The sequence below is a fragment of the Mesitornis unicolor genome, unplaced genomic scaffold (assembly GCF_000695765.1).
Source record: "Mesitornis unicolor isolate BGI_N332 unplaced genomic scaffold, ASM69576v1 scaffold54124, whole genome shotgun sequence".
Classification (NCBI taxonomy): domain Eukaryota; kingdom Metazoa; phylum Chordata; class Aves; order Mesitornithiformes; family Mesitornithidae; genus Mesitornis; species Mesitornis unicolor.
The window spans coordinates 4,017-19,313 of NW_010179113.1; the positions used below are offsets into that span (position 1 = coordinate 4,017).

Sequence of the window (15,297 nt, forward strand, 5' to 3'; positions counted from 1 at the left end):
GGGTGGGGAGGTGAGCCCACAGCTCGTGGTCCTGCTGTCCCACTCTGGGAAGGAAAGCAAGCACAATCTCAGCCCCACGGCCAGAGGCAAAGGATACGGAAGAATTCTTCCTGCAGGGACATCAGGGATGTCCTCGAAGAGACTGCACATCCTGAACAACAGGTTCCCTTGTGCCTGGAGGACCGATTGCTGGGACATCCAGACTATGTGATCCCATGCTCTGCACTTCTAATAGCAGGTACTATCAAGAATACATCTCTGCAGAGGCCACAAGGCTCCAAATAAATGCAGGAAAGAGGGGCATGCAAGGATTTCCCTAGCCTTTTCCCTTTGTTCAGCTGGTTTTCCTGCCAGGACCCTACCAAAATTCCCTACTTGCCTCCCCTTAATATCATTTTCTCTTTGCAGAGCTGCTCTCAGCACTTCAACATCCCATGACGCGCAGGACTCGGGCAACTCTGACAGCCTCTGGGGACAAGAAGCTCTCGGTCTCACACCTCCCAGTCTCTGGTCTGGTTTGATCTCAGCAGGAGTGGAGGGAGCAGAAGAGACGAAACATTTAAGCCCTGCTTTGCTTTCTGGGTCACAAAGGCCTAACAGCATATGTACAAGCTGCATAAGGAACCCAGGGGCTTTGCTCAGCTGGTTGAATGGAGCCTGCAAGTGGGCCAGAAAGGGTGGGGTTGTTTTTGTTTGTTGGTTTTTTTTAACCCTCTTTTCCTTTTCTTTTAATATATTTATTAACACTTGCATCTTGCCAGCAAAGAGAAGGTACTGCCTCGCTGCCCCTCACTCCTGGCTGGAGCCAAAGAACTGGAGGAAGAAGGAGAAGATGTAGATGATGTCCAGATAGATATTGAGGGCTCCGAAGATGTATTCCTCTGGGTTCAGCGAGTACCGACGATTCCCCATCAACATCTGAGTATCAAGTGCCAGGAACTGTGAGGAAAGAAGAGGAAACCTAATGACAGTCACATGGAGATTTGGCACGGGCAAAGAAGTGCTCTAATGACAGGAGTTCTCCCAGTTGCTTCACTGGACCCAGAACAAAAACGCAGCCACTTTTTATGGCCTGTAACTGCAATTTAAAAGCTCTGAACAAGCTGCAACTTTCACCTTCCTTCATTTCACTCTTGGTGGTCAAACCCAGAGTCTAACCATTATCCCAGGCCTGCTTCATCCAATGTGTCCCAGCCTCAGCTCTGGAGCAGTTCTCCCTGTTCCTCCTCAGCCTTTCCCTATGACTTGTCATTCCCAGACTTCCTCCAGTTCAGAAACACCTACCAGGTAACAAAGTGACCTGGACTAACAACGTTGCAGCACCAACATCACAAGAACAAGAAAACCCAGATCCTGGGCAGCACCAAGAGCTGTCAGAGGTACCAGACCCAGAGGGGAGCTGATGACTTCCTGAGATGCAAACACAACGGAGCGCAGGGCAGATTTTACCAAGAAAACCTGTGCCTTGTTGCACAACTTCAAAGCCAGCATCTTCTCCCATCTCACCTTTCTCTATTAACCTGGCCTGTGACAGACGCCTTGGCATGGAGCTCTTTGGAGTTACCAGGGCATCTTTGCCATCGCCTGGGGTCAGCTGGCACCTCAGCCCTCCCCAGTCATAAATAACAACTGCTCTTCCCAGACATTGTCGGGCATAAGCTGACAAGCCTGGCACAAGGGACTCCACCAGCTGAGGCTCTGACTGAAGTTTATGAGGTAATTATAAGATGTTCAGCCTAGTTGTATTTTACTGAACAGTCTTCAATCATGAATCACGGGAGAAATAGCAGAGCTCCTTTGACAGGACTTGATTATAGCTAATAAGTGAAATTGCTCAACTGCTCTTATTCACAACATGCCCAATGGGCACCGCCTTGAAGCCCAAGGCAGCCCTCCTCCTGACCCCCACCTCTAGGCAGTGCCAAGCATCTTCACTGACAACTCCTGCACCTGAACAGCAAGTACAGCACTGCCAGGACTTGCTCTGGGAGAAGATTCACAGTGCCGATTGCTGGGGAACAGGTAAAGAATTGAGCCTTTCCAACTTCCCTTGGAGGAGCTGCCCAGCTTCAGGGCTTTCCCTGCCTGCAATGAGCCTTCCCAGTGCTCCTTAATCCCAAACCATGGCCTCTCACTGTCTTTGCTTCTGTTTTTGTTAATCTCACACTCAATCTTTGGCTCACTCCCATTTAACTGGCCCCAACTTGACTTTCCTCACTTCTGTAGCCTCATTTCATGCCCAGGCTCCCTTGGAGCCCTGCAGTCCAGCTCCTGCTGCTGTGCCAAAGCTTAATCTCTGCTTTGCCTGCTCCAGAGATGCCTTTTGCCCTGTCCCTACGACGCTTTCTGCTGCTCACACCTACTATTGCGCATACAGCGTGGGTTTGCCAGCTGCACCAGCGCCGTCACGTACGCTACACCAACACCTTCTCAGGACAAGGCTGAGGTCACTGCAATAATTGCTATTCATGAGGCATTTGAGGATGTGGAGCTCTCTGCAATCCTGCAACTCCTTCCCAAGCGCCTTTCAAAGCTGAAAACATTTGCTCCTTGCTTATTTTTTTCCTGCCAGCACAGTCCCAAGCCCCATGACCAGCACCACTTACCATAGTGAAGATAATGGCACCAAGCAGAGCGTAGATTGCGTGGAGCCAGGGAACCTACAGGAAACAAATCCATCAGTGAGTGCCTGGGGGAAACTGGTTAATTTGGACATGACACAGAAGAGGACTTGGCTCTCATGTGGCTACAAGTCAAAGAAAGTGCTCCAGTAGCCCAGGATGGACTTGCACCACATCCAGTCCCAATGCATTTTCTGTTGTTGAGATTTTCATGGCAAAGAACACAGCACCTTGCCTCAGTTTCCCCTCTCACTGTGGCCTTTGTGTTTGCTTGGCTCATAAGCTCCTGAGTCAGGTACTTGTGTTTCCAAATGGCCCACTTCAACACAGCTGCAGTCCCTGTGGAAACGTCTTTGCACTGTCCTGGTGGAAACGCATTTTGCCACAGTCCTAAGAGCTCATTTACCCAGACAAGGCTGGTTCCACTGGAAGAAACCCCAAGTGCTTTTAAGGACCAGCTTTAATTAACAAACATCGCTTCAATGTGTTCATCTGCTGGACTCACAACAGGAAATTCACTGGAATTAAGCCCAGACCTCGACCCCTGCTTGCTGTGGCACAGTATGACTGGATGCTAATGGAAAAGTTGCCTATAATCCAGGAGCAGGTGCCCACATGGACAGAGATCGCAGCCTGCCTCCCCAGATAGCCAAACTCATTACAGGCTGCCTCCAGCTATGCTTATCTCCACAAGCTGCAAGATAAGGAGCAGTTGTCTAAACAGTTTAATGGCAGCAGCTTGGCACTGTGAGCTGGTTTACCCTCACGTTTACACATGGGAGAGATGAATCTCAAGCCAAGACAACCAAAAACAACCCCAAGCTCCTGGTTTTGGAAACACCAGCCTGTGTATTTGTCCATCATCAGACCAACTCCAGGGCTGGTGCCAGTGGAAGTGTCTCTTGCAGATCTGGCCCTTAAAGTGTCACGCTGGTCACTGTAGAAGCCAGGTAAGATGTGAAGGGTTTAGAGATCACTTAAAGGCTGCTGTGATCAAAGCCAGGTGCCTCCGTGTCCAGCACAAAGCAGGAATTCGGGGTGATTAATGGTGACTGCACTGCCCCAGACACCTTCCCTCTTCCATCAGCATCTCCCAGGGTCTGTCAGGCTCTTGCTTGACTTTTCTGATAAGATACTCTCGGATGGAGACCAGACTCTGTGCTGATGTAGCCACTCCAAAATTTCAGCTGGGCACAGCCAATGACCAGGGGTGCCAAAGGAAGGGGCTGAACCCATGCAAGAGGGGCTGGCAGCAGTTGGAGGTGTGACAAGGTGGTCAACTCATCATCAGGGTCTGAACCACCCTCCAGAGGTGTTTATTTCTGAGGAATTTGAGCCTCGGGTTTTAAACACTGCAGGATGGTGCCTGGTGTTAGTGTGACAACAGCCAGGTCTGGCAAGACAGGCACCCCATGCCCTTGTCCCAAATTCAGGGCAGGACTTGGACTCTGGACAAGAGCTGCATTTTGTATAGGGCAAACCAGCGCTTTAACGTGCTCACTACCCTGGTTTCATTGGAGGGGAAACTGAGGCACAAGCGGGTGATGTGATCTGCTCCAGGAACAGAAGCAAACTTCCTCAAGCCCCAGGCCAGTGCTGTCCTACAACCCGATTTCTGATTGCACAACAAGCAGGCAACAGCCACCTGGTCCTTGCCTTTCTTTCTGCACATTTTTGGAGAGCAGATTGGGACTCCCCTTGCCCAAGCCAAGGCCTGGAGCTTGCCTGCTTTAGGCTGCTCAGCTCCCAGCCTTGTGCCAGGACTGGTGGGACTGGGTGAGGAAGGAGGGAGTGCCGGTTGTTACTCACGTATTGGTAGGGCAGTATCACAGCCAGGATGATGCCTCCGAAGAAGAGCACCATGAGCATCACAAAGAGGACGCCCTGGTAGGAGGTGAAGTCAAACTGTGGAGGTAAAGAACATCACATTGCAAGTCCCAGAATGGAGGCAGCAAGGGGAGCCAAACCACCCCATGTCCCCACGGAGGGATGCTCCAACCCATCCCTCTGTCACCTGGCAATGGTTTCATCTGCATCTCAGGTCCTATAGCCAGAGCCAAGGCGCTAACTATGTCCCCTTCATTCACATATTTCACATCCATCTCACACTGGAAATCCAGAAGCCCATCACACACATTTGTGCTGGTGCCCTTCTGTACCCACAGCCTAATCCTCCAAAAAAATCCAGCTTACCCCTCATGCATTAGCATCTTCCAGCCCCATCTACACCCTGACACACCCCGCACCCCCAACATCCATCCTAATCTTCCTATTACCTTCATTTTACATGCCAGCATCCCTGGAGTTTTTCTTATATCCAGACATGCATGGACCTGCTCCTCACACATTGGGTTGGGTGGTGCTAGGGCCAGTGTCCTACCCATCCCATAGGCTCTGATCACCCCAAACTCACCTTGGACTGGAAGCTGAAGATGGTGACAGACAGACAGACCAGGGCTGTGATCCCCAGACACAGGAGGACCGACTTGGTATTGTAGTAACTGCAAAAATTCACAGCAAAACCACTTTTCAGCCTTTCCCCACAGGGATTAAGACAAGCAGAAGCTTAGCAGAGGTGTACAGGGAAAGCATGCGTCCTAGGAGCACAAACGGCACTGAAATTATCGATGTCCTCCCTTAATGTAAAAAGGCAAGGATAGAAAAATACTAAAAAAATGTGTTTTTCTCCTGCTTTAAATAGAAGAGGGTAGGCAGGAGGGCATGTCTATGCCTCTGGGAACTCACAAGCAGCTAAGATGGGGACTTAGTACAAAAATCTGTCCACAGACAGATGGAGAAGGGGGAGGATTCAAACTGGAGGTAACGAAAGCAGAATGACAAATGCTATTGCAGCACAATGAGAAATGAGAAAGCTGTGGCCACTGTTACGCTGCTGATGTGCTCATAACTTGAGTCTGGGTCTTGGAAAACTGCAGGGAAGGAGGGATTTGAACAGGCAGAGAGACTGCGGGCTTAGGTTATAATTCTTTGACTGTTGATTTTGGTTACAGCACCAGGCTCAGCCCTAAGAAAAACCAGTCCCCACTCCCCTTTGGTTTGATTTGGGAGTGATATCACTGGTATGTTCCCCAAGCTGCTGAAGCCACTACTTTCTTTGTCCCCAGCACATATCCATCAACACCCACTGGCTCATCTGCCTCATCACCAGGTCCCACGTGAGCCAGGGCTGGGCTTGTGAACAGATTGTAACAGTAAAAACACAAGCAAAAGACTACAAAAAAAAAAACAACCCCAACCCAACCAAAAAACCCCTGAAACTGCTGGAAAAAACTTCCTTGTCTCACTCCAGCCCCATCTGCTAGAGTGCTGCTTGTGGAAAAGGCAAGATCCCAGTGTATTGTAGTCCCTTGTATCCCATCCATGCAGGCTCTGCCTTGTCCCTGGCTCTCTGGTCCTCTCCTATACAGAGAAATTAGGGTGGCCAAGAACTACCCTGTGCTGGTCCAACTGTGGCAGAGGAGATGCCAACCACAGGGCTTGGAGACCCTCTTTCAAAAGTGTTTTCAAAAGGGAATTCAGGCTTTGTGTGGCTGCTGGAACAGCTCCTGAGAGATCAGGCGGCCCATGTATTTCAGAAATAGGAAAGGTTTTTTTGGAAGACACAGGGCATAGGACCCGGAAACCTCCAGAGACCACACACTGAACCTACCTGGAGAGCATCCCAGTGAGATAAGCCATGGAGAGCGTCTGGGAGGGAAAGAAAACCACATTACTTCTGCATTCATGTCTCAGGGAGAGACACAACAGGTGAAACATTTCAATTACAGTGATAAGGGCAGTGAAAGCTCTTAAACAGATGCTCCAGAGAAGCAATCTTTGCATAGTTTCTAATCCTCCAGTGATTAATATCCATGGGGCAGGTTAAAATGAGGGCAGGCCACCACCCTCAAAGCAGTCTCACCTTCTCCATTCCCTTACCCCTCTCGCACAGGACTCCATCACCCTACCCCACCTCCCACCACCCTCTGCAGGCATTTTGGTGTTTTGTTTTTTGTTTTTTATTAAACAGAGGCTCCCTTCTTTCCTGCTTATCACAATCGAGTTCAATTACAGCTCCTCAGCTCAAGTGCAGGGCGATTAGAGGGTGAAATTCTTGTTTTCTGCAGGAATCCAGACCAGAACTGTCTCCTGCTTGGAGCCGTTACAAACCCATGGTAAAAGGGCAGGGCAGATGCTGTCCAGATGTGCTACTTACAAAGATGCTCAGCAGGATCAGATTCCATGGGAAATACCTCCTGTAAGTGAAAAACCAGGGACTGGTCAGCCCTGCGGTGCAGAGGGCAGGCAGCAGCGCTGCACAACAGATTGCATAGGACGTGGCAGATAATGAATGGCTTGAGGAGTAAATGGCAGGGGTGGCGCAAGGGGACGATCATCCCATTGAGAGTGACATTTGGGGTGCTCCTAGAGCAAGAGAGCAAACATCCCCATCATATTGCAGCAAAGCAGTGCCCTGCTCCAAGGAGATCAAAGACGATCATCCTCTGCATTACTTCATCATTAGAATTTGGAGCTACACTGCAAAGCAATTGGGGCTACAGCATCGCTTCCCTTTTAGCTGCAATTTTAATGCTGTGTTCCAGCAACCCACAACTGCATCGGGCCTGAAAATACAGCTGCCACCTCGGTCCCTACGTCACCGTGTCAGCACAACCCCATCCCATCTCTGGTTGTGCTTGAAACAGGAGGAAAACATTCACCCTTCATTTCAGAGCGCTGTTTTGAATGCAAAAATGAAAATATTTTACCTGAGTCCAGAGCAGCAAGCAAGAATCAAGTAGGTCACAAAGAAAACAGCACTGCAAAGAAGAGAAAGAGAGTGGTTTAGGGTGGGAAACCCACGCGTTGTGTGTTGATGTAGAAGTCTCCAGCTGCCAAGTTGCAGTGCTCTGTTTAAAATGCAAGCGCGGTGCCAGAACTTGAGGCTGGGTAGGAGCTGAGGCAGTTCCCACCCCTGGAAACCTGAAGGATGGTTTTAGAGCAGAGCATTGAGGTCTAGGATAGATGGAGCAGCCAAATACGTCTGCTGTTGATGCCTCATCAGTGCATGAATTGCTCATATGGAGGTGGCCAGACTTTGCCCTGCATTTCCAGGTGCTTTCTGGATTTGTGGGATGACATCCTGCTGGGATTTCAGCAGCACTTCAATGTTCACAGGGCTGGGAGAAATGACTCGCCTAAGGCCGAAGAGAAGGTCTGTGCTGGAGAAGGGAACTGGTCCCATGTTACTGCCCCAGTGCTTGAGGAAGAGATCAACAGGAGAAGGATCCTCTCAGGACAGTGAAGCTCGCAAACCCAAGCCTAAAATGCTATTGCACAAACCATCCCCGGGTCAAAAGCGAGTTATTTAGCTCACATAACTTGACCCTTCAGCAAAGCTAAAACATCCACCAGCTGAGGGATGGTCTCCCCCTGCCCCGGACATCACGCACCCGGGTGTTTTTCCACAGCGCTGATGGGTCATGGCACAGTGGGAACCTGCTCACCCGCTTTCACCCAGCGCCTGGAGGGGAAAAGCAGCTTCCAAGCATGCCGATGGCTGCATGATAGCCACTCACCTAAGGTCTAATAAATGAGCATGACGGCAAAACCCACGGGCCATGATAAATACACTGGAGATAAACCTGAGCATTGCTCTCCCACGGGGAAACCAGGAAAGCTTGAGTGGACATGGCTGAATAAATGGAAAGCAAGCGTGGAGGGAGTCAAGAGAGCCATTGCAAGTGTGTGTCTCCTTTGCAACCCCTATTGCACATCTGCTCTTGCTTTGTTCCCTCTGAGTCATCACCCCAGCAGCAGAAAAACACCCTAGGACACCCACTTTTATTTTACAGAGGTGAATATAGAATTGGGGTCTCTCTGGAGATCCAGACACAGATGAGGACAAGCAATTGGAGGCACCGGGATGGAGGGAAGGGTTGAGAGGTGAAGGGACAGATGAAATTTAAGTCCCTCAAACACAAAGCCTACCCCCAGGTGGCCCAAGATGGGTTTGCTCCCACTGAAAGATATCAATGATATACAGGAGATGAACCCAAAGGTCAAAGCACGGACATGAGCAGAGCTTGGTCTTGTCTCCCTGCAAGGAGCACTGCTTCTCCAATCGACCAGCTGGCCAAGAAGGAGCGCATTATTTCCCCTTAAGGTCAAAGGGACATGCTGATGGCAGCTCCCTTCTATCATTGCTATTTTGGGGTGGATTTCTTTTTTTTAATAAGTTATATAAAGCGGTGTCTCATCTCCGGGCCTGGACACATACCGTGATTTGGGTGTGAACTAATGAAAGCCAAGTTCACAGAGCCTCATTCACAGACAATTGCATCGCACACTCTGCCTGCTTAATTAGCAGCACTAAGACAAGCGGCATCAGGAAATACACCGTAACGCATGGAAGCGCAGCCTGCGCCACGTCCTAGCTGACCTTTTGGCCCAGCCTTGACTAATAAACAGCATCCCCAATTCTGGGCACTGAGAGCAGCTCTGTGATGAGGACGCAGGCACGACAGCCCTAATCCCTCCAAGTGCATCCCCCTCCTTAGCATTGCCTGCATCCTTCATCTGTTGCGTGTCAAGGCATGTGATGTAAACCCAGGCAAAACCCAAAATGAAGCCTCTAAGGTACCCTAGGCACCCTTTCAGGTCTTGCATCTGAGATTGTGCAGTTTTTCTGCAAGCTCCCCAGTTTTACCTGGTTTGCTCTGCAAGCGCTACTCATGTATTTTACTTTGACTCTGTTTTGTAGAGCAGCAAACTCTTTTTGAAAGCCTTTGTAGGTATCTAGCACAGCACATGGCTCAGACTCATTTAGGTGAGATTTTCTATCTTCTCATTTCAAAGTTACCCATTAATTTCTCCATCTCCCCCTGCACACACAGATTAGTGCAATTCTCCACATGCAAGATACAAAAGTGTTTGGAAAGTGTCCCCACATCACCACAGCCACATCCAGAGCTGTTTGGAGCATACACGGCCATAGGAGAAGTCAGAGATACTCACTAGGAAGCCCAATACCAGGCAGCGTGTGTCTGAATGTACCCCTTGACCGGCTCGCTGCAAGACAGAGAAAAGGGATGCTGAGCAGAAAAGCATTAAAAAAAACCCCCAATCACTTCACAGATTGCTGCTAAATTAAACCTGGGAACATGCACGGGGTGATGCAGCACAGAGTATGTGAAAAAACCACGGTAGACTGACCAGCTGGAAAGAAATTCAACCTGTCAGGTTGGAAAGACAGCCCTGCTGTTATCAATTACACACTTGGGAACAGCCGCTGCCTTCTCCGAGAAGTGATTAAGGAGCCAAAATCCTCAGGCTGACAGTGATTCATTATTTATTCTGGAGGCAACGTGAGCTGCACATGCACCAAAATGCTCAGTCACCCGAGCTGGAGACGGCCGCTGGTCGAGTGTGGGGTTTCTGCTTCTGCAAGGGGAGGTAACCCAGTCCCTGGAGCCGAGGTATTCTGGGGTCTGATGGCTTTGATAACTCCCAAAGGAAAAATACAGCAGCTAATACCCAAGGGCAAGAGGCCCAGGGCTCCTGGCTGGCAGCAGCACCCAGAAGGTACAATGCACCGTCCAGAGGATGTGCAGGAAAGGCAGCAGAAGTACTAAAGCACCTCTCAGGGTTCCCTCAGTTTTGTTTTTCTATTGGGTAACATGGGAAAAAAATTCAGGTGTCTACATAACAGACAACACCCCCAGGTAAGAGGTAATTCAGGAGCAGGGCATACACAGGACCAAGCAAGCTTTACTACTACATGGGAGACTTACCAGAAGGTGAAGAAAGCCACAATAACGACAGTGACCAAGAGCTGGACCATCAGGATGGCATAAACCTGCAACAAGAGGCAGCCCAGGAGTGACCTGTGGGCTTTCTGCTTCCCATCCAGACCAGGGAAAACAGCAAAGCTATTGCAAAGTCCCTTCAAGGGCTCCTGCCCTCGCAGGGGGAGATTTGGCCCTTACCTTCCTGATGAACACCCTGCGCACGTCCCTGTCATCCCAGCTGAAGGTTGTCAGCATCTCCGTGTCCCCCGGGTACCCGCCACTGCCGTAGCTCGGGCTCGTGCCTGAAGCAGAAGCCACACAGGTCAACCCCCATCACCCAATTCCCTCCTCGGCTGCAATAATTGGACCCCACAGCTCAGGAAACCCAAATTGCAAGGTTTTCTTGTTGCACTGAAAAACAGGCATGCTAGGAGGCACTCTACTCCCTTCCCATTCCTGCATCTTACTGGGACCATCTCTGAGAACAGGGAGGGGAAGCCACTTCTGCAAACTCCAGCACAAGGACACCAGGGTTAGTGCCTGTCTATGGTAACACGGTATCACTTTAATGGTATCACTTAGAGGGCTCGCATCATGTCCTTGCTCACCTTCCACTGAATATTAAAGTGTCCCCCAGAGACGCTGTGACTCAGCACCTCAGTCATTCCCATCGGGAGCTCTGGTGCAGGAGGATTCCCTCTTTGCTCTGTAATTGCCTGAGCTTAGCCTGTGTTTGCATCACATCTTAAGTTAATGGTGTGTCCTCTCCTCATTACAGCCAGCTTTTCCATAAAGTCCATCTCTGAATCTCATTTCCATGCAGGAATGGTCTAGCAGCATTGCAGGTGGGTGGACTGGATGAGCTTAAAGATCCCTCCCAACCCAAACCATTCTGTGACTCTAAACAAGGTGGAAAAAAGCCCAATGCTGCCTCTGAGAGTTGCCTTCCCCCAAAATCCCTGCACCACGCGGCCCAGCTCTGCTTTGCCGAGTGCTCTGTAATGCAACCTCTTGTTGCTGGAGTTTCCCTGCTGATGGGCAAGGGTGAAGCTGGACCATAACGCACCAGTTTGGGGGTGAAGGCAGCAGCGAGGATATTGCAGGACTGCAAGGAGAAACCCAAAGCAGCAGCTTAAACTTCAGTTGTCTTAGCACATCTCTGCCCTGTGCTATTTGCTTCTCTTGCAAATATCCCCTTCCTTGATACTAACAGTCTCCCTGCCTGGACTTCCTATAGAATAAAGGCTGATGCGATTGCACCAGCGATACATTCATGTCCCTGCCTGTGTGGCAGATGCCTCCCTTCCTTCTCAAAGCTTCTTCACTCAGCGACACTCAGATCCTTCAGGCAGATGGAGGAAGGACCCTCTCAAACTCAGGGGACACACCAGGAAAGCCAAACTCAAGGCCCTGATCCTGGATTTCTTCTGTTTTACTGGTCAAGAGTTGCTTGCTGTTATTGCAGAAACCTCATCCTAAAGACGCCCTGGCAGGAAATAAATCTCTTGTGTTGTTCTTGCGCCTAATAAATCTCTTGTGCCTTCTCCTATGCCTCAGTGGAGATGAGGCTCCCTCAGTGCATCCTCCCTGCGTTGCTGCGAGATCTGTCATCGCCCACGCCAGCCGAGAGACCTGACGCCCATATCCCCTGGACACTTCAATGCCTCCTGCGTCAAAGCAATCAAGGTATCTAAACACCAAATTAGGCACCTAAATGCCTCAGAGGAATGGAGGGGTTTTCCTCCTCCTTGGCTCATGTCCTCAGCACTTGGAATCTCCCAACCACGGCCACGTTTAAGGCAGCAAGACAGCTTGTCCCAAGCTTGTTATTAAAGAAAGCAATCCAAAACACACATCACTTCTCTCCAGCTATTTCCAGTCTCATTTGAGCTGTTAGACACAGCCCCACGGCACATCTCTCCCCCTGGTATGGGAGCCACAGCTTGCAGCATGACCCAGAGCAGGAAAAGTGGAGGAGGTCACAAAATCAGAGGAAAGCACCAGCAGGGATGAGGGCGCAGGACACAATTGCAGAGAGGAAATCTTGCCAGGCACATCAGGGAGGGGACAAGAGATGACACATCACCTAAACGGGTCCTCCGGGATACCCAAAAGGCCAGCATCCTAACCCATTCGGGCTTCACCCGCCCTAATTCATTGTGACAATAGAAAGACCCAGATGGTTGTTACAGCAAGCTGGGAGGTTATTTATCCCCTCTGCTTCTGACCCCTGAAGGTGAACAAGGATGGGAAAGGTCTGTGAAACCATCGGAGCATGCAGGGACACACATCTCAGGGTTTCGCTTGCTCTTTCCCCTTCCCTGATCATCTCCATCCCCTGCAGCTGCAACCATCCCCACTGCATGAACAGGCAAAGAGGACTGAGCAGAGAGAGAGGACCCGGGAGTCATTAAATCCAGTTTCTCCAGTGCTCTCTCCAGTTCAAGCTGTGCTGACCGAGCAGCTGGCCACCCCAGCAGACTCACTTGCTAGCCACTGCATCCTGCATCCACCCCAGCTCGGTGCTACGCAGCCATTCCCCTGCACTGGGCACAGCCGAGCCTTTGTCCGCTTGTGACAGCCAAGCAGAAGCCACACACAGCACCCAGGGAAGAAAAGCTGCTTGTCTGCCCAGGAGTTGGCCACGCAGACCAACGCTGGAACAGCTCAGCCTTCAAATACAGCCATGTTTTAGCCTCCACTAACTCTGAACACCAGCTCATCGCAGCCAGATGTCACTGATGCTGTGACACTGTTTTTGCCAGTTCAGCGGCTTCTTTGAAAGCCGGGGTTGAGCAGGAGCTGCTGGGTTCTGCTGCCTGCAGAGCTGGGAGCATCGCACCAGGGCTCTCCCCAGTCCTGGGAGGTGGCATTGCCCAGTGCAGCAAGCTGGGAGAGGGGATTTTTCCTCATCCTGGTAGTGGGAAGCAGAGCAGGGACAGAGCACTGGGGCGCAGTCCCACCTCTGGAAGGCAGCCTGCTCCAGTGATGGGGTGAAATGGCTTTTACGTATAGATATGGATTTATACAGCTTATAGCTCCAGCTCAAGGGTGAGCTCTGCCATGGACCAAGCTGGGCACCACATCATGGTTCCCCTCTTCTCTACATGTCAGGGGGGATCTCTGAGCCCCTCTCCCACCTCTGCAAGGGGCTCTCCCTGGGTACAGCCACAGAGGAACTTACTGGGGTCGACGTAAGCCCAGCTGGGGTGGAGCGGGACGGATGGGGGAGGAGGGTAAGCACCAGACTTCATCCCTTGTCCTGCTGTCGCCTCCTCGTAGGTTGGAGGAGCTGGTGGAGCCGTGGCATTGTCCTTCTTCTCCCCTTGCCCCTCAGAGTTGGGGGGCTTGTTGTTCACAGAGAGCTGCATAAAAAGGAGGGGGATAGAGAAATTAGACAGTAAAACCAGTACAGAAACTGCCCTGCAACGGGAACCAGGCAAAGAGTGGAGGTCTGGAGGGGTCTTTGTTGGATTTCGGGAACTGGAAGGACACCCAGTAACTCCTGTGAGACTCCAGTGGACCCATCTCTGCACCCCCAGGAAGGAGCATCCTCTGAGGTGATTGAGGGAAGAAATGGAGAAGCATCTGACATGTTAAAGAGGATGAAAACCCATCATTTTCTTCTAGCTCCTTCATCCCTGTCCATCTAAAGGCTCAGCCTTGCTACTTTCCCCAATCTGAAGATGGAGCCAAGGGACCCGAGATCCCACCTCTTCAGACTATGAAATCCCAGCAAAGAGCCAGCCTCAGGCCACCCGAGAACTCGCTTCTCCTTGGGAACATTATCCATTTAACCTCCTAGATCTTTGTTACCCTGGGATAAGTTACGAGCCTGGTACCCTGCCCTCGTGTCAGCTCAGCAACCCCACAGATCACAGGGATGCAGGGCCGGAACCACAAAAAAGTCTGAAATTAAGCAGCCAGACTAACGAGCACAGCAAGAGCCAGCACAGTCTCTGTGAGGTCAGAAATGAAAGGTGGAATGGAGCCTTGAAAGTCAAGCCAGGGTACCAGGCTGGGATGTGCACCACAAGCAGACCCAGCTGCATGGGGATAACTGTGCCAGCGCATAGGGACTGTCCTCACCCTGTCCCCTGTTACTTCCCCCTTGGATACAGGGTGGCCAGTATCACACAAGCGCCCCAGAACACCCAGGAGATACAAGAGGGAAGGTGCTGCCTGCATGCAGGCAGCCTCTGGCACCGTTGCCATGGCAATGGTGCACTGTGCTGGCAGAGGATGCATAAACCCCCCTGCTCTGTTCTCTGAGCATTGGAGAACCCCAAAATCTTGAGCTCCCTGGACCAGGAGGAAGGTGCTCAGGGCAGGTGTCAAGCGCTGGGGGCATGGAGGGGAAAGCGCAAGCACCCCCACATTGAGCTCCCCAACATCCAGGATGGGGGGAGAAAACGGCCACAGGTCCAGCAGCAGGGTTGAGCTCCACAAAAAACAGCCCCTAACCCCATAATGTCACAGCCCCCTTCTGCCAAAAACCCCACATGACAGGGGCCAACACACCGGGCCGTGCATGGGTACCCAGCTCGCCCTTCCATAAAAATTCTTTTACTCCTTAAATCCCCGCTGTCAACCCATTCCCCCCCTCCAAACATGCAATAATTATGCAAGCAGCACGACTCATCATCCGAGCACCGGCCTCCCACCTACCTTCCCCTGGGTCATGGCTCCTCACTAACGATGCTGCTGGATCCCACAGGGAACAGCAGGAGGGAGAAGGCCGTAGCTGAGCAGGATCTTCCTCACTGGGTCCCTTCTGCCCCCAATCCCAGGGTCTTTCAGGGCCGGTTGCAACCACTGCAGCCTGCACTGATGCCTTCACCTTCTAGCAACGTCCACAGAGCAACGGGCGCTGGAGGCAGGACTGT

The 15,297-nt window shown here is 51.1% G+C and overlaps 1 protein-coding gene across 1 annotated transcript; it reads right to left on the bottom strand.

The window, feature by feature from the left end:
- Positions 1 to 327: 327 nt before the first annotated feature.
- FAIM2 (Fas apoptotic inhibitory molecule 2) lies at positions 328 to 15,094 on the bottom strand. The gene is made up of 12 exons (XM_010182644.1): positions 15,080 to 15,094; positions 13,596 to 13,776; positions 10,610 to 10,713; positions 10,415 to 10,479; positions 9,639 to 9,692; positions 7,391 to 7,441; positions 6,838 to 6,877; positions 6,292 to 6,329; positions 5,035 to 5,122; positions 4,431 to 4,526; positions 2,607 to 2,660; positions 328 to 939 (listed from the first exon to the last, which is right to left on the bottom strand). Exons 1-12 carry the CDS (start codon positions 15,092 to 15,094, stop codon positions 790 to 792), a joined length of 936 nt encoding a protein of 311 aa, XP_010180946.1. The 3' UTR covers positions 328 to 789.
- Positions 15,095 to 15,297: the final 203 nt, after the last annotated feature.

Bases quoted from the DNA above. Each gene is read 5' to 3' on its own strand.
- FAIM2 (XM_010182644.1), bottom strand. The intron at 10,714-13,595 runs GTAAGTTCCTCT...CTTCTGCTTCAG, and splicing joins CTGGGCTTACGTCGACCCCA to GCACGAGCCCGAGCTACGGC. The intron at 5,123-6,291 runs GTAGGTTCAGTG...GAATTTTTGCAG, and splicing joins CTCACTGGGATGCTCTCCAG to TTACTACAATACCAAGTCGG.